Source organism: Hippocampus comes, unplaced genomic scaffold (assembly GCF_001891065.2).
Source record: "Hippocampus comes isolate QL1 unplaced genomic scaffold, H_comes_QL1_v1.1 scaffold125, whole genome shotgun sequence".
In the NCBI taxonomy this organism is placed as follows: domain Eukaryota; kingdom Metazoa; phylum Chordata; class Actinopteri; order Syngnathiformes; family Syngnathidae; genus Hippocampus; species Hippocampus comes.
In genome coordinates, this window is record NW_017805453.1 from 98750 (window position 1) to 117561 (window position 18812).

Below are 18812 nucleotides of genomic sequence, written 5' to 3' on the forward strand. Positions count from 1 at the left end.
TTTCCTCTCACCGTTTTTGCTTGTTAAGAAAGCAGGTGAAATACGCGCACACACACACACACACACACACACACACACACACACACACACACAAACTTTATACCACCATGTGATCATGAGACCTAACCCAGCGTTGCAATTTCCAAATCCCGCCAAGTATTTTAGCTTCAATATTCATGACTAATTGTTTTCCTTGTCTGACTGCTCTACTACTGTACTTATAGTCTCAGACTGTAAAGGCTTGCAAGAAATATCTCACCACCAATACTTAATCTAAGCCATGTGTCCAAATATTCCGTTTTCCGCTTTTTATTATGTGATCACATCCACGGCCTTCTTTCTTTTTCGCTGTATTTTTAATTCAGTCAAGAATCTCGCCACTAGACCAGGCCCTAAGGCTCACTTTGAGTATCTGCTTTGGCCAAGGCTGTACATTTAGAACGTACAATGACGTGTTATTTAGCCCTGGCTTGAGGAACTTTGTGACCAGTGCTTTATTCAAGTTGACAGGTCCGTCATTTAAAATGCTCAGTAATTGGCTCTGTATGACGCACCAAGACAATGGACTTCCGGTTCTACTTATGACCCCTGGACTCAGTTTATTTGCCATGGTAACGCAGGATGAAGGCACTTCACTAGTCATTTTGAGGGGGAATAACACACGTGGGTTTTTGAGGTATGGAACGCTACTGCGGAGGCAGACAGGAAGGGAGGCTGAGAATTCGAATGGCGATACACTCAAAGGGGAGAGGCAAGCATCAGCAGTGTTTGGACGTGAGTGCAGAAAAGATGGGCGGAGGGAGAGAGCCGGTGAAGATAAACTGCAGCAACTCTGACTTGAGATGCATCCAGTGTACATAGATGAGTGAAGAAGAAAAAAAACTGGAATTATCAGAATCCTCTGAAGCAATTTCCCTGTGCGTAATGAGATATAAATGGAGCAAGGAAAGCAGGTTTTGGTTGGAATGAAGGAGTAAGACACGGGCTCAGCATTTTGATCATGACACGTGTGGGGGTTCATTGTATCTCTGTAATACGACCTCGAATCATTCGAGAAGTTGAGATGCTGCTACGTGCCTTATTACAGACTCTCCTCACATTTTAAGAATAAATGAAATATGATCTTATGTGTGACTCATGTCTGCAATGTATTATCTGATACGTGTTCTCAGAACTACCTGAACCTCATGACCTTGGTTGGGCCGACTTGTTTTCCCGATTCTGCGCCGAGTCAGCGGAAGAGAAAGACAGCATTTTTTCCACTTAAAACCAGACGAAATGTGTCCAAAGGATTTATCTGCTCTGACTGCAGAATGTATTGAGATAAACCCGTCAGCTCAGTCAGTGTCTCTGTTTACGAATGCCATTTGATTTCGCTTTTTTAATCTTTAATTATTGGGTTTATTTGTTGTAGAGAATAAATAAATCACTTTAGTCATCGTACTGTGGAACCTCCAAAATCCAATGGAGGAAACGTGACCATGACTGGAGCTTAATTTCTATGAAGGAAAGGCACTAGCTGCTCAGCATAACTTGCAAATTAAATGAAATATCCATGACACACAAAAATTAAAAGACAATTTAGCATGACAACATGATAGCCAATTCCCACGGCAACATCCACAATGATGCACAGTCATGAGCAATGGCACCTCTTAATGCGACATGGAGATTCTTTTTCGCTGCACTGACAAAGAATATAGTCTTGTAGAAGTCTTACCATTTATTTGCACGGACCCAATTTTTTTTCTCTCCACTGTCTTGTTATCAGGCTGCTGCCGACTACGCAAAGGCTCACCTACCAGAGGCGCTCCGCCAGCAGCTGCTGACCTATGAACGTGAGCGAGAGCGGGATAGGGAAAAGGATAAAGAGAAGGATGAGAAAAAGGATGGCATGTCCTACCCATCTATCCTGGAGCAGCAGATCCTGACGTTAGACCGCGAAATGCTGGAAAAGCTCTCCGCCACATACAATGAAGCAGGTGTGTGTGTGTGTGTGTGTGTGTGTGTGTGTGTGTGTGTGTGTGTGTGTGTGTGTGTGTGTGTGTGTGTGTGTGTGTGTGTGTGTGTGTGCGCGCGCGCACGCACAACACACTGCTATTTGGACACACACAATTAATTGGTCATAATTCCAAAAAGTATTTTTAGCATAAACACAACACTGCTCATCACCATTACAAACTGTAAAGCATGGTAATGGCAGTATCGTGCTTTGGGTCTCTTTTTCTTTCGCTGAAAGTTAGGCCTTTGACAAATTGGGGGGGGAATTACGAACAGTTCAAAATAACAGAGAGGCAGAATAAACTATTATCATCTCCAAGAAAGTGTTTTTATTTAATGTAATGCAGAACATGACACTTTTTACTTTGGGCACCACACTCTGCGACGTAAACGTCGCCAGTCTTGGTTGTTTTATTTATTTATTATATTATATATATATATATGGACAAAAAAAAATTGCCATTAGAACTGGGGTATGTAGACTTTTTCTATCAACTGCATTTGAACAAATTAGCTTATTGGCTAATTTCCTGTTCAATTCAGCACCTATTGTATTGGCTGTCATTAGGTTGTATCGCTACAATACCATGACAAATAGCAATACGATATACAGTGATGTTATTTTGTCCTATTCCAAGGTTATATTCCAAGTTTGGATGATTACTGGGTGTGTTTCCGTTTATATCCAAACCATTGTGTGGCTACAAAACAGATCGGAATTAACCGGAGCACTGGACTAGTCCATGGTGATGTCTTTAAGCCTCCTCTGTAGTGCACGATCTTCCTCTTGCAAGCTTCTATTGTCGAACAGTGACTGTCAGCAGCCCCTGGGCCTTGCTTATTCAGCTGTTTAAATACAAGCCAGTCTTCACAAGGCTTGTCGTAATTATCTATGGAGGGATCCAAGGGAGGAGTGAGGAAGAGTAGTGGGCGAGAGGTAAGAGAAGGGTCAGAGGAAGGGACATGTGGAAGTTTTAGTTGGTGAAGGCTGCGCACTAAGGAATGTGTTGCAAAGGGGCGGGGGGGAGAGGGGGACAAGAAATGTTGAGGAGATGTACATTTGGTGAGGAGACACATAGACAGATAAAAAGAAAAGGAATGACCACGTAATGTGTGTATGTAGAGATAAGAAAAATGGCAGCAGACGAGTGGAGGATGAGAGCATACAGGATGATGGAGGTAGATATTCATGAATGTGTCAGACAACCTTGTTTTGGTGTGACTGCAAAATCGAATACTTTTACAATCAGTGCTGTCTCTTTTATTAGCTCCGCCAAGGGCAAAAGACGAGGGTATGCGGGTTATGCTCTTCACTCTGTTTTCTCTATATAACGTTGATGTACAAATACTTAACAGCTAAGCCAAGAAGTCTCCAAAGAAATTGCACTTGGTCCAAACTGTGCAAAACGTTTTTGTTGGTGTGTAAAGTCTGTAAAGACTTGAACTGGTCCTCTTAGATTCTTTTGTTAGTCCCAAAAAAATATCATACGACCCTTCTGCCGAAAGACACTCAAGCTGATCCAAAAAGTCTGTCAAAACTATTAGGTCAAGTTGAGCCAAATAGTCTCGAAAGAAACTTCAGTTGATCCAAGATAGTTTCAGTTGCACTCAAAAGTGAGAAAGACTTCAATTGATGAAAACAAAAAAAATTAAAAAAAAAAACCTCTGGAAAGATTCCAATAGGGAAAGTCTCTGAAGACTACTCCGTTGATCCAAAGTCTTTAAAAAATTCTGCAGTTTGTCCATAAAATCTATAACGTCTCTTCAGTTGGTCTAAAAACTCCCCACAAACTTAGCAACACGAGCCGCTGAGACTCTCAATGTGTTAGGAATATGAAGACTTATGGCCTTCCCTGAATGGTCAATAAAGTTCATTATGATGAAGGTTATTTTTATTTGCTTGGATGTCTCATCGACGGGAACACAGTGCCACATCATGGAGTATAATGCTCATATGGTCCCTTTGCTGCGCAGGAATTTTCACTATTGATTACTCCGCTGTTATTTGTTCTTCTCCCGCCGCGTCATTGTCTGCAGACTTGTAAAATCCGATCTTGTATTCATCGCCGCAGGGGAGTCTTTTTGTTGCCTTTTAAATGAATGATTCTCGTCTCTAAGACAAGCCTTGTTTTCCAAGGAACATCTAATGAGATCCAATGCAAGCGCCGCACCAAAATTTAAAAAAATTTGGTGACATTAACTACATGCCAGGTGCAAATAATGAAATATTTGACACATGTACAGTATTTGCTTCCAAACCAGTGTAGAGTACAACCACTACAATGAACTTGTTTATTTTTCATATGAAACTTTGACACTGACAGATACACAATTCACAGTTTCTGGGTGTCATTACTCTTTTCTTATTTGCCATTCATTCTGTACTGGTGTCGTGGAAAAACACCCCCCAAAAATGTTTATTTATTTAGATTTTTGAGGCACATTTATGAGAAAATGATGTTTGTGCCCCAGCTTGGTCAACTTACTGGCATTTGACATTTCAGGTTCCACTGTACAAGATTGTTTTAAAGATTCTTACGGCGGTTTACGGAAGCTGAACAGTCGTTTGAGAATTGCAGTTTACTTTATTAAACAATACTTATTGACCTTTTTCTTATCTTCCTCTCCACAAATATTCCAATATATGACAACAGTCAGACTAAAACTAATAAAAAAACTAAACTGAAACTCAGCATTTTCGAGCAAATGTCAAAAGGAAATGAAAAATACGAATGATGAAGAATCCAAAAGTATTATAACCCTGGTGTCAACTTTGCAGGACATATTTTCACTTTACAGGGACTTTAACGTTTCAGGCATGAATCTTCACTCTCAGCAAGACAGGACCCAAAAAAAAAAAAAAATGATGACACTGAGAGAACTAATTCACTTAAACAAGGGTGAAGAGGTAAGGTTTAAAATTGGATTACAGGTCCGAACAATGTATTGTGTGAATAATAACGACATGTGACTCCCATGTCAGCAGTTTATCCTCCAGCTCATTGAATCCAGCGGTGCTCTCGGGAGAGAGAGAGCTCATATGACACAATGGTCGTACAAGGAGAGAATTAAACTCTCTATAGGCGACAGCCCCCTTGCAGAAGGCTCCAGCATGGCAGCGACAATACCTTTTGTTACGCTCGCCCGTCGCCAACCTCTTTATCCTCTTTTATGCTCGTCGTTCTCTTCTTCTGTACTCGAGCCAGCATCCGCTTACCAATCTCTGCTGCTCCCGCAAGAAAAGCCATCTCCTGATCCCTCTGTCTTTTTGTGTTTTGATGCTTTGTGACCTTTTAACCGCACAATGGGCTTCTGTCCAGAGCTATTATTTTGCCCAGATGGTGGGACATATTGTCTGTGGGTCAACTAGGAGAAAGCCACTGCTTGTTCAGGGGACCAATTTATGACAGTCTCAGCGTCTTGGGGGGTGGGAGTGCAACTGCTGATCAGGTAATTGTTGCTCATTCTTCCAATTGTGGCTGATTTACAGCTCTCTCCTTTATTGCAATCAGGGCCTGAATGAAGCAAGGGAGAGACGTATGCTCCCAGTTGAACTCCTAGTCCCCGACATATCCGATTCATCCTCCGGCTCTCCATCCCCTCGTGGCTTATCATCAAACACACCAAGCGGAGATAAGACTGATGTCGCTTTAATGGAATGCCCATAAGCATCAGGCGGTTGCAGTCACCTTGGTGCAGTGTGGTTATGCGTCTACTCCGACCTAACCTTGATTTGACAGCGTGAACTCTTGTCACATAACACAGGTTTTGACACACTACATAAGTTGTCCAGTGATGCATGAATGCTGTAATGAAAAGTTAAAGGTGAAAGCAGCAATATTGAAAGCGGGTGGTGACTTGCAGTAAGTCTTTTCCGTCAACTTGTTTTTTGTCATAGGGAGTGAACGTCTTCACACAAAGGGCAGCGAAGAGGCGGGCTTTTAACAAACGTATTAGCAATAAGTCATTAAAGGATGTCGATCTAATGTCCTGCCTATTCTCCATTCATAAATTCATTCATTCATTTTCCGAACGGCTTTATCCCCACTAGGGTTGCGGGGGTTGCCTGAGCCTATCTCAGCTATCTTCGGGCAGAGGCCGGGGGACACCCTGAACCGGTTGTCAGCCAATCGCAAGGCACACAGAAACTAACAACCATTCGCGCTCACAGTCACACCTCGGGACAATTTTTAGTGTTCAATCAGCCTGCCATGCATGTTTTTGGAATGTGGGAGGAAACCGGAGTACCCGGAGAAAACCCATGCAAGCACGGAGAGAACATGCAAACCGGTACCTCTGCACTGTGAAGTCGACGTGCTAACCACTCGACTACCGGGCTGCCCCATTCATAAATTCACATTTCTTGAGATTAACATCATGTAGATTGGCATTCTTGTGTTCAGACCCATCTTTGTGTAAGTTTTCATACCTTGCCAACGGTTTTGACTGTCAACACTCGAGTCTTCATCAAAGCCGTAACCGCTTCCTGGCATGATTGGCTTTCATGTTATCACAAAACCAAAGCTGGTGCGCCGATGTTTACAGAGTGGCGCGAGCATTGTGAAATGGCAATGAGGCAAAAAAAAAGAAGACTTGCTTTGAAAAATACTTCGTGCCTTCTCGGGAACCCACATTTATACAAAACAACATCGGGTACGATATGTTTGCTTTTATTTATGGTCGTTTCCCTGTTGCTCACACGAACTGTTTCAGGACAAAACCAATCGCGAGGCCGTCTTGATTTTTGATGAGCTGTGGAAATGATCATATTATATATTCATTTGTAAATATTAAATACATTGGAATGAGGGTACACTTTGTTCACAACCCCTAGGATGTTGTGAGGATTTTTTTTTTCGCAAGTACTCGTGTATAATCCTGCCATTGATTTTGAATGATTCATAAGAAATGACGGTATTTGCGTTTGTTTTGGGAACGTACCGCCATTATTCTATTTGTGTTTGTTGTGCGATTTTTGTAACTGAGAATTTATAGGAGGTTGCCCTTAGTAAATAGGAATTGGTCCCAATGTTGAAGGGAAGCATCTTGAGTAAGTGGCAAATTTTATGTCGGGGAGGAGCAAGGTTTAGCCTGGGTTGTTAGTGGAAGGTAGAAGAGTCTTCATCACACATGCAAGTACACGCGCAATCGAAATCAAATGTACTTGTTTTTGGTTGCACATGATTCAAATGTATTAAACTAACCTCTTATCATCTGTTTATTTTTGAGGAAAACACAGGAAAATTTCATCGGTTTACCACATTTTCACCATGTGCAACAGATGTACAATTTCGAATTAAGAAAATCCGAAGGATCTTTTTTTTTTTTTTTTTGTCAGTGCAGGTCAGTCTTGGCACTATGACACACATTTGGTTTGAGGGTGGAAACTCACCATTGTTGGTGGAGATATAGCTACGTATGCGTGGTGTTGGTCAGTGTGAGTAGGCCACAAACTTTTAAACGCAATTAGAACACACTTTGTGATTTTTTTATTTTTTGCTGGTTAATGTTGCTGATGTCATAAAGCAACATGACCACAAATAGTCTCACTGCTTGCTGCTAACTGTGTACTCTTAAGAGCATGAGTAGCCTGAACTTTGTGGGTGGACTAATAGGCAGGCGGTGTGGGCGGCGTAAAATCAGACAGCGGCATGGCATACTGTCTAGCACACTCAATAATAAACGTGGAGTATGAATTTGGATGGAGACCTTAATCTTCTTTTGTCTGATATAAATTGATAATTAGCATCCACATCGGGTGTGCTGTTTTAAATTAATAGGGAGTGGCAAACATGTTGGTTGGCATGCAGCTTGCCTAATTGGGGAAGTGTATGCTAGCGAGCCACCTCTGTCCATTATCTCTATTGCTATGAGATCCCGATAAGGATAATTAACCGGACAGCGTGGCACAGTGAAGGGGAAGCTAGATGTGGGGATTAAGGATGCATGCAATTATTTTCCACTACTGTTGAAAAAAAAAAAGGTTGCAGCCGAGTCCATCAGTATTTATTGCATTCCTTGCTGTATTTCTCTATTTCCATTTAAGACTTCACACCTATTGCCACAAAGAGGGAAAACTAAAATAGTGTTTTGCTCTTGAGAAGTAATCGCCCGTCTCCATCTTACATCTCATCTCTCCTTTCAAATGAGATTTATGTCATTCCGTCTAACCCCGAAGCACCTCCGACATAATTGCATGTCACTCAACATCATTCCAACATGTGGAACTTTCAGCAGAAGTCTCAAGGTCACCAAGCAGCACATTGCTTGCGCTTTACTTGTGGAGAAATGCTTGGTCGACTAAAATCAACAATCAATTGCTTGCGAGATTATATCTCGGCATGTTCGGATCTCTTGTTCCCATGCCAGTGTTGTGATGCTGCTTAGAGAATTTGTGCCATGGTTGAGCTCTGCGTGGAGGTAATGTTTCTGCTTAGGCAGCAAAAGAGCGGTGCAACGGTCCATTCCGTATCGACCGACTGCGATAACGCTTGTCAAAGACGTCTGCGCGGGTTTCCTTTAAGTACTCTGCATGGTTTCCTCCGTGTTTCCCAAAATATATATGGTCGCTAAACTGAAATCTGTAAATTGTCTGCACTTTTCAATTTGACCTGTTTGTTTCTTATCAGAGACTAAACCTATATAAATAAACCATACTAACTCGAATAAATGAAGTTTGTCGAACCCAAGTAAATGACGTTGAATCCAATTCTAGTACTTGAGTTCAATTATGTTAAATATTAAAATTACATTGAGCCTATTCAAATACATAAAAAAAGACCAATATAGTTGCTTAATGCTTTAAGAAAACCATTTCATTACATGGAAATCTTTTCATGATTTTTTTTTAATCTAAGTTCATTGAAAGAGATATTTTTGTTCAGTTTATCCCTGTTTAGTCCAACTGAATCCTGAGTTTGCCCCCAGGGCAATTACACTTTTACTGCCCATTTTCACATTTAACTCAGCCCTCATACATGGCGTTATAGTATAGGCAGGAGCTTGATGCCCAGTAGCTCTCCAAAACAGAACTCTTCCTCCCTCCATATTAGTCTCTTGTGTGTGAGCAGATGGTCAAAGAGGCAGTTTTGTGCACAAGTTTGGATCGCACACAAAAGGCTTCAGTCCACAATGGGTCAGTCGGACTGAAGAGCCAAATAGAGAGGCGAGGCTTCCCCGCTTTTATTTTTAAAGGTTACAGTAAGAGTTGGAGGTGTTTTGTATGGCCGTACACCAACTGGTTGATTTCATCGGCCCATAATAGCTCTTTGACAAAAAAATCAGCCAATGATCTTTTTTTTCACGCATTAACACATTATAGCAAAAGACAAGTGTAATTATATTCAAGCATCCACTATCACCCTAGAACCAAATGCTTAACAGAATTGCAGTGCTGTTGGATACACAGATGAACGTTAACAAATAACCTCATCAGTGTTTGCTTCTGACAATCAACACTGAAATGTTTGGCCAAGTGAGCGTGGGTAGTGTTTGACATTTTTGCCCACCACATACCAGGGCTGCACAATTAATAACATTTTAATCATGACCACCATTTCGGCAGCCATGATTAAATAAAACTTATGCTCTGCAATTTTTGCATATAAAATATAGGCTCTGTTGCCTATCCAATCAAGCACTTTCTCAACCAATACTCAGCCGATCGCCAGGGCTCAACCGCATGGTTAAGACTTCATGAAGCTGCCTATGTAACAACCGAGCATACTGCACCCTGCAACGGTAGCCCAAAGTCATTTGGTGAACTGATGAGAGTGAGGCAAGTCGTGAGAAAAAAGTCCAGCAAAAATTGGAGATGAGGAGCTCGTGCTCCGAAAGGGATTACCATCTGTTGTCTGGACTTGTCTTTGAACAAGTTAATAGCATGTTAATTCAGTTAGCTCTTGTTAAATTTGAAATTTAAATTCTTTGGTAATAAGGGCCTAAACAGCGACAACTGCGAGGTCCCCCATTGTTTCTATAGAAATTATTAGTAGTAGTATTATTATAGGTAATATTCATATTTTTGAAGATTTTAACGGGAACGAAAACCCAGCAAACTTTGCGCACACATCGGGCCTGGTGAAAATTGTGATATTTTAAAGTTACCATAAACAAGTACAGTGGCCCGGTGGTCCAGTGGTTAGCGCGTCGACCTCACAATGGGTTCAATCCCCGCTCCGGCCTCCCTGTGTGGAGTTTGCATGTTCTCCCCGGGCCTGCATGGGTTTTCTCCAGGTACTACGGTTTCCTCCCACATTCCAAAAACATGCACGGCAGGCTGATTGAACACCCTAAATTGTCCCGAGGTGTGAGTGTGAGCGCAAATGGTTGTTCGTCTCTGTCTGCCCTGCGATTGGCTGGCGACCGGTTCAGGGTGTCCCCCGCCTACTGCCCGATGACGACTGGGATAGGCTCCAGCACCCTCCGTGACCCTTGTGAGGATTAAGCGAATCGTAAAATGAATGAATGAATGAATAAACAAGTACAAAAAAAGGGTGTGTAGCACCCCTGACAGAGACTTAAAGGAGGCCTATCCCAGTACGTTTGACCCTGGGCTACAAAAATAATTGTTGTGTTTTTTTGGTGGTGTGCTGTAAGATTTTTCAAATGTAAAATATGTGCCTGGGCTCACTGGGCGAAGCAACCCTGTTGCTCCGACACTTGTCGTCATGGTGATGCAAAGCCATATTTACGTTGGCATGCCCCACAGTAGAGCGGCGCGGGGTCATTTGCATGAGATAGGACGGCTCCCTGAGAACCGTAAAGAGAGGGTAAAAAGTGTGCTGTTATTCTTGTTTTGACTCACGCGTGTCACAGAAACGTTACTCAGACACGTGGAAAAATGCTGAATGTGCCTGCTTTGAAAGTTTGTAAGTAATGCATGATTCCCTAATTACCAAATTCAAGCTTAAGCATGAAGCATGGATCTATGAATTCGCATTGTTCATCTTGGGGAGAGGTCTTCTCTCTGCTGAGTGCCGCTCTAGTTCATTTAATTCGAGCTCGATAGACTCCGTTTTATAGTCAATTATTTCCACATCAACCACACTCCTTCTTCTTTTCCTCCTCCCTCAGGCACCACATGTCTGGTGGCCCTGCTGTCCGATAAGGAGCTGACGGTAGCCAACGTCGGCGACTCGCGCGGAGTCCTGTGCGATAAAGACGGCAAGGCCATCCCGCTATCGCACGACCACAAGCCGTACCAGCTAAAAGAGCGCAAGAGGATCAAGAAAGCTGGTGAGAGTCGACACAGACTGACTGTGGGCTGCATACAAATGAATTTCTTATGGTACTTTGGGAAACCTAACGTAAACAGTCATGACCGCAGCCCCGACTATTCCATGTTTCGTCTCGGCTGAACTAAGTGTGCTGGTTCGCAAACACAGCCAGCATTTCAGGTGCATTTGGAGCCATAATTCTGCCTCCTACTTTTGCTGCATGCACTCTGGAGTGCTGGCGTGATGGTGGCAGGGGGCCAGAAGAGTGAGCCTGTGGGGCCCACACTGCATAATAGTCCATCATCTCCATCTAATGGTCCATTTCGGGACTGGAGGAAAAAAACGAAATAAAGCACTGCTTAAAAACAAAAAATGTTCACCCCCTTTGCTCCTCTTAGAGTGACATGAAGGGTAACAAATGAGAGACACACATTTCACTGGAAGGGCTCGATCTGATGATTAGAACTGACAACTTTTCCCAAAATTCGACATAAGAAAAAGGTGGACTGGATATTCTTGGAACTGTTGTGCCGTGAATGCCAAATGATGCAATGCACTCCCTCTCACCTGTGCAAGTTATGCTATTTCTTTTATTAGCTGACTCTGACTTGCAAAATTGGAGATACATCACGCAACAGCAAGTAAAAGAACGCAAAACATGTTTTTTTTTTTCCATGACCTTATTGACAAAATAATGATAAATACACAATACCGGTACTTCACACAGTTACACTGTCTGAAACCAAAAAATATGATGATAGTCATAATAAAATATGACTCAAATTACCAATATTTATATCACATCACAATTATATTTATTGAACACTAATGTTGTGTGAATATTTATTTGGGGATTTTTCTAAACAGATCAAATAAATGTTGAAATGAAATTTAGGTGTGTACAATAAGCTCAATTTAAATACATGAAATTAAGATTCTTAAGATTCAAATTGAAACAAGCAAAGAATATAGATTAAAATAAAAAAGAAACATGCTGAAACTGTAGATTGAGATATTTGGTATAAAATGTACTAAATACTGTATGTTTTTTTTTTTTTTTTCAAACTGATAACCGCCACTCAGTTGTTTGGTGAGAACAATCATAAATAAAACTCTGACGATAATTAATCCATGAGCAATGAGAAATAATGGTAAGGATGAATAATAATATAGTAAGAGTAATGATGATAATAATAAAATACGGCACAAATTCTAAAGAAAGCTTTTCAGTTTTTTATACAGATATACATCTATCTATCTAACCATCTATCTATCTATCTATCAATCTATCGATCGATAGCTAGATAGAGAGAGAGAGAGAGAGAGAGAGAGAGAGAGAGAGAGAGAGAGAGAGAGAGAGAGAGAGATAGACAGATAGATAGGTACAGGTATATATATATATATGTTGTACATTTTATAGTCTATTGCAGCCTGATGTCACGACCTCAGCATTTTTAAAACGCTAGCTATGACCTTGCTTGCTTGAAGATGAGGAAACGGTAGACACATCCTGGCCATGTAAGGAAGTCTGAATGTAATCCAAGCGTTTTCCGAGACGATTCCCCAGTCGAGGATCTGTTGCAGCCACACAGGTCATGTGGCAGCAAGCACAGGAAGTGATGTTATCTCATACTCAGTTGTCGGAAATTTTCCATTGGAATTGACGAGAATTTGGGGGAATGAGGGGAATAAAACAGGGATTTATAAATTTATTTTAGCATAATCTTGACTAAAAGAACCAGATTTCATGCAATCAAAATTAATGCACATAATGTAGCAGGGGTTGCATCACTCAATTTGTTTTCATCACGAATGTGAAGAGTATCTTGTCGCAGATTTTTTTTTCTTCAGGTCTCCACTATAATTTTTTTTTTTTAAATCACAGGAGAAGGGAATGCTTTGTAGTAATCTATAATTCACCCCCAATGCTAATAACACAGAGCCAGATGATAAAGAAGATCCTGTTTGCTTCTGACTATTGCTATATTATCTGTCTACATGTGTCAATGGCATTTTCGTTGTCTGTTCAAGCTAAGGCAAAGCTGAGTGATTAATTTAAATACGTAACATATAAATGTTTACTTGGCCTGTCAACTTCGCCTGGGAGTGGCAAGAAAGAGCTTTTTGCATAATTTACATCTCTGTCAGTCTCAAAATTGATTTTTCTTGCTATCAGGCGGCTTCATCAGTTTCAACGGCTCGTGGCGCGTGCAGGGCATCCTGGCCATGTCCCGCTCGCTGGGCGACTACACCCTGAAGAACCTCAACGTGGTCATCCCCGACCCTGACATCCTTTCCTTCGACCTGAACAAGCTGCAGCCAGAGTTCATGATCCTGGCATCAGATGGCCTCTGGGACACCTTCAGCAACGAAGAGGCCGTGCGCTTTGTCCGCGAACGCCTGGACGAGCCGCACTTCGGCGCCAAGAGCATCGTCCTCCAGTCGTACTACCGCGGTTGCCCCGACAACATCACCGTCATGGTGGTCAAATTTAAAGGCAAAGCTGGAGAGCAGTAGAACAACCACGTCCGTTTTCTGTGTGAAAGAATAAGCACCATACCTGAATTTTGGAGAGAGAATCAATTTTAATGCAGATGTTTAAAAACGGCATCAAACCATGCGCCCCTTTCATTTTAGCCCTGTAATGCCTGACCCATCAAGGAATAGCCAGAAAAATCGGATTTTTGGGAACTGAGATGTTCATTAACCCTTATAACAAAATCCACAAAAATATTTTTGCCATATTATGTTGTTTTAGATATTTGTCATATCACATTGATAAGCATTTTGTAGATTACATCTGAAAATGATAATTTGGGGAAAACCATATTTTAAACCTGCAGTGTCAAATTTGATACAGATGATTTAATGTCATATAAAGAATGAATTACATCATGAAAATGCATGTATCAAATATGACACAAATGGCATTATAGGGTTCATGCCATATTTTGCATTAATTTACCACTGAGAATTCTTTGTGGGAATGATTATCGATTATACTAAAGCAATAGAGGCTAAATGGAATTTTATAATAATTGGAAACCCAAGACGCGCATTTGATTTGTCCTAACTGCAGTGAACTCCGTTTATAGTGGGGGATGAGTTCCAGACCCACCTGTGGTAGGTAAAAATCCACGATATAGGAAACCCATTAAAAAACAAAAACTGCTTTTGTAAAGTTTATCCCTCGCCACACAAATTTATTAAGACATACTTTTTAAAGTATGCCTCAGCACCTGCTCTCGCTCTCTGGCTTACACAGTTCTTCAAATAATAGGCTCACACTACCGGTTGAAGTGAACTGTAAAACGGACAAATAAAACAAAGGAGATTTAAAGATTGGATGTTTCCAGACCAAAATGTCCAACCAAACTGGATAGCTGCATCTCGTGAGAGTCTGTTTTCTTAATGCTAAGATACAAACGGCGTATCCGGGCAAATAAAAATTAGCATACATGTTACGGTAAAGTCATTCTAAACCTTCAAAGAACTGCTACTTTTCCACTCATGGAGGAGCCACACATACAAAACCGGGTTGACAACAGTGCACACGGCCATACAAAATATTCCCTCTGCTATGTGACCCGTGTTTTAAATGACATACTTGGCATAGGATTTCATTGTCTCGAACATTTTCACTGTGTGTTTGTCAGGTCAGATGTTTCAGCTCTTGTGATTGCCCAATGTTAGTCAAGGTTTGTACAGCAATAGGAGCCACCACTTGTCCCGATAACAGAGAAGGATGAGTGCGCTTGTACAGCATGGGACTGATACGTTTTATCCTTTTTGAACGTTTTAGTTCATAATAAACAATTGGGGCAATTTTTGTTTTCGGATTGTTGATGACTTTTTACTATTTGTTTTTCTAGTCGGACCTGATTTATTCGAACGTTTGCTCTGTTACTCGTGCAAATGTTGAACACAATAACACAAGGTCACATTAAATGAGTGTTCAAATGTAGTAACGTTTCCTTCATAAAGCAGCCATCTCTAATGACACTCAACTAATGGTTGCCGGATGACGTAAACACCAAATGTTTGTCAGAAATCATGATTAAACACAATCTACAGTTACATCCTAGTAGCGGTCACCTTCAGTTTTTCTGAACCGTAAATGAAACAAACCTTTGAATGAAGCGTATTACTGTTGCCTTCTTTTTAACAGTTTCTTGTAATATCTGCTGCCATTTTTTTTCAAAATGCGCCCCGCATGACTGTCTCACTCTAATAAGTAACATGTAAAGTAGAAATACTAAAAAAAAAAAAAAAAAAAATGAAAAGTAAGATGAATGTACATAACAGTGAGGTGCATTTGTTCGGATCGCCTGTTTGGGGTTTTCTCATTCAAGCCTTTGTCATTCATTACGAACATTGCAGAATGTCGGATTGGTATTCGTATATGTGTGCTTTCATAAAATGTACGGATTTGGGGTAAACGTTATTTTAAGGTGTAATTCAGAAAAAAAAGTTGACATTAAAACGAGAAGGATTACGTGATTTATCTGTGTGATTCTGTGGTATTCATTTCTGACATTGATGGTTTCCACGATTGCTATTTCAAAGAAGGAGCCAATTTTTGAATGAGCCTTTGATGCACAATAACCTTAAAAGGTGAATTTAATTTGATGTTTTATAAACTTTTGACTACACTTATCCAGCTGTTCAAATTTTGATCTGAATGTCTAAATTTACAACAAGGTGTTGGATGCATTTATGAACCAATGCATTTTCTGGTCCATTTCGAATTGGTATTAAAACAGTCCGCTTTTCAAATTTTGACATCACGAGACCAAGGCAACGCTGAACAATTGATAACTGTGATAACCTCAAAGCGTTAAAAAGGATGGTGTTAGATGGAAATGGCAACTAAGCGTATAGAGCACCATCATAAAGTTGCAAAAAAAAAAAAAAGTGAAAGGGAGACTGGATAAGTCATGGAAAGGCGTAGAAGTGGACGTTCTTGGACATTTTCACAGATCGGTGAATAATGCCATTCAGCTCCTTGTTAAAGAGCAGCAAGTTGTGAAAAAAAAAAATGAAACAATGAAACATCAAACGGTCGGACGTGCTAAAATTTCAAAAAGGTCAAATTAAGTTAATCTGTAAAGGTTCTAATTCACTTTAGGTTCATTCTGAAATTTTCCCCAGAAAGCAAAATATACCATTCATGACCACTGCCAGGCTGGTAAACAATCCGGATGTCCCAAATAAGTACTTCCGATTCGGTTACTGCTGGTTGAATGACAGCCAGGGACAGCTGTGATCTGACTCCAGTTACCAGAGCACAAACTACACGTCACGCTTCCCAATTGCACTGTCACTTTTGATATAAATAGCTTTACTAAAAGCTGCGGAGGGCCGAGGAGAGCCCCGTCACAACAGAGGGGTGGGATCACTTTAAACTGTGTGTACATAAAGCATAGTGGCCGCATACCGAGCCTGCAGACAGACAACACTGCAGGGACCCACTGGGCGCTCGAGAGCTTGGCTTACTCTGCGTTACGCAACAAGGCGAGCCCATTCTACTTTTTGGATCCGGCTCAGACATGGGGATGAACGGTTCTAAATCTCGGGGGCAAGTGCAGGTCCTGATGCTGGGCCTGGACCAATCCGGGAAGAGCACCTTGCTCTACAAACTCAAGTACAATAAGAGCGTGGTGACGGTGCCCACCGTGGGCTTCAACGTGGAGACACTGGAGACAGACAGGAGAAGCCCAGGTCTTACCATTTGGGACGTAGGTGGGCAGAGGAAGATGAGGCCTCACTGGAAGCATCACTATGCTGACACGGCTGGGCTGATGTTTGTGGTGGACAGCGCGGACCAAGGGAGACTGGATGAGGCCCGCAAGGAACTGCATCAGGTAATTAAAGATGATGTTTGGATTAAGATCATTCATATACATAAACTCTCCGGACTGCACTGCAGGATTTATTATGCACTTCACTGAACAAGCATCGGTTTCTCTTTAACCCTTTATGGTGATAAAATAAGATAAGATAAGATAACCTTGTCTCACAATGGAGAAATTTGCAATTTACAGCAACAACAATTGAAAGGAAGAAAGTAGAAAAACAAAAAGTACGTGGGAAACCTTCAGCCTGTGGGTTCAATACCGACAAATTAAATTTAGGTGTGATTGTGAGCGCGAATGGTTGTTTGTCTCTTTGTGCCCTGCAATTGGTTGGCAACCAGTTCAGGGTGTCCCCCGCCTACTGCCCGAAGATGGCTGGGATAGGCTCCAGCATGCCCCGTGACCCCTTGTGAGGATAAACGAATCAAAAAATGAATGGATGGATGGATTGATGGGATGAACCCCAGAAGATTTTTTCAAAAATCCCCGGTAGTGTAATGGAATGATTTCTGCAGTTATTATAGTACTGTATAGGGCAACAGGTGAGTCCTTTTTAAAATGTATTTAACCCTATCATGCACAAATTTAAAGTTAACCTTAAATTAGACCAAACACCTAATCCTAACCCTAACTACGTAAATATTTACAGGCACACATTTTGTGTTCATTTACTGAGAATACCATGTGGCAGAAGGTGACACATGCCTCAATTGTGCTCATATAGATGCTGAAGTTCGAGAGCCTAAGAGGAGTTCCTCTGGTCATTCTGTCCAACAAACAGGATTTGCATGGGGCTCTGAGCTCCGAAGCGGTCTGCCAGAGGCTGGACCTCAGGCAAGCATGTGAGGGGGACAGGCCATGGTTCATCCAGCCCTGCTCGGGCATCACGGGCATGGGGCTGGAGGAAGGCTTCAGGAGAATGGTGTACCTGATAAAGACCCCGTTGAGACCGACACAAGAGGACATCCAGGTCAAGATGAAGTTAAAAGGCTTCAGGATTACGGCCTTGTTATGCGGCTAATGGATGACTTTATCTCATGATTAATCCAATCGCATGTTGAGTTCAATCATATCTCACTGCCTCATCGATATGAGGAAATTAAAGTGGGCCATTTGAAGATAGAATATCTCAACACAGCAGGTAATGCTTGCTGTGAAACCTTACGTGTCAGTCGGGGCTGTTGGGATACTTGAAAAAAATGTTGAACATATGTTTCAAGAAAGCATTCCTGAATGTGTGCGTTGTACTGTGCAATCAAGTTAAGTTTATGCTTTGCAGTACTGTATATCTATTTGGAATGACACTCTCACAAAACATCAGTGTTTGTACATAAAATGCTGATTGATTATTTGAACAGGCTGGCAGTCAGTTCAGGGTGTCCTCCGCCTACTGCCCGAAAACAGCTGGAATAGGCTCTAGCACGCCCGCGACCCCTGTGAGGATAAACGGATTAGAAAATTGACAGATGGATTGATTATTTGAACACTAACTTGGCTGCTTTGTTGTAACTCTGTCTGAAACTAAAATTGCTATTTATATGTATGCATTTATTTTTATTTCATTAAAAAATATATAAACATTACACAACAGACTGAATAAAATAAACATAAATTAACAATTTTGTGTGACAAATGAGTCATGTTGACGTTGGAATTTGGACACATAGCACGATTCCGAAATCCGTGATGGCGGGCTGGGAACAGACCAATGGGAGCAGAGTGGAATCCCCCACCCACC

At 41.4% G+C, this 18812-nt stretch overlaps 2 protein-coding genes across 2 annotated transcripts in view; both read left to right on the plus strand.

Moving 5' to 3' along the window:
- Positions 1-15719, plus strand: part of ppm1lb (protein phosphatase, Mg2+/Mn2+ dependent, 1Lb) — a 37263-nt gene extending 21544 nt beyond the window's left edge. The window contains exons 2-4 of the mRNA XM_019874255.1: positions 1772-1982; positions 11077-11238; positions 13396-15719. Of these exons, the coding sequence (XP_019729814.1) occupies positions 1772-1982; positions 11077-11238; positions 13396-13736 (714 nt within the window). The 3' untranslated portion in view covers positions 13737-15719. The remainder of the gene's footprint in view (positions 1-1771; positions 1983-11076; positions 11239-13395) is intronic.
- Positions 15720-16678: 959 nt separating this feature from the next.
- On the plus strand, positions 16679-18643 carry LOC109518440 (ADP-ribosylation factor-like protein 14). Its single transcript, XM_019874256.1, has 2 exons — positions 16679-17083; positions 17799-18643. Exons 1-2 carry the CDS (start codon positions 16769-16771, stop codon positions 18093-18095), a joined length of 612 nt encoding a protein of 203 aa, XP_019729815.1. The 5' UTR covers positions 16679-16768; the 3' UTR covers positions 18096-18643.
- Positions 18644-18812: the final 169 nt, after the last annotated feature.

Excerpts from the sequence above, each read along its gene's own strand:
- LOC109518440 (XM_019874256.1), top strand. The coding sequence starts at position 16,769 with ATGGGGATGAACGGTTCTAAATCTCGGGGGCAAGTGCAGGTCCTGATG. Across the intron at positions 17,084-17,798 it reads CCCGCAAGGAACTGCATCAG|ATGCTGAAGTTCGAGAGCCT; the intron begins GTAATTAAAGAT and ends GTGCTCATATAG.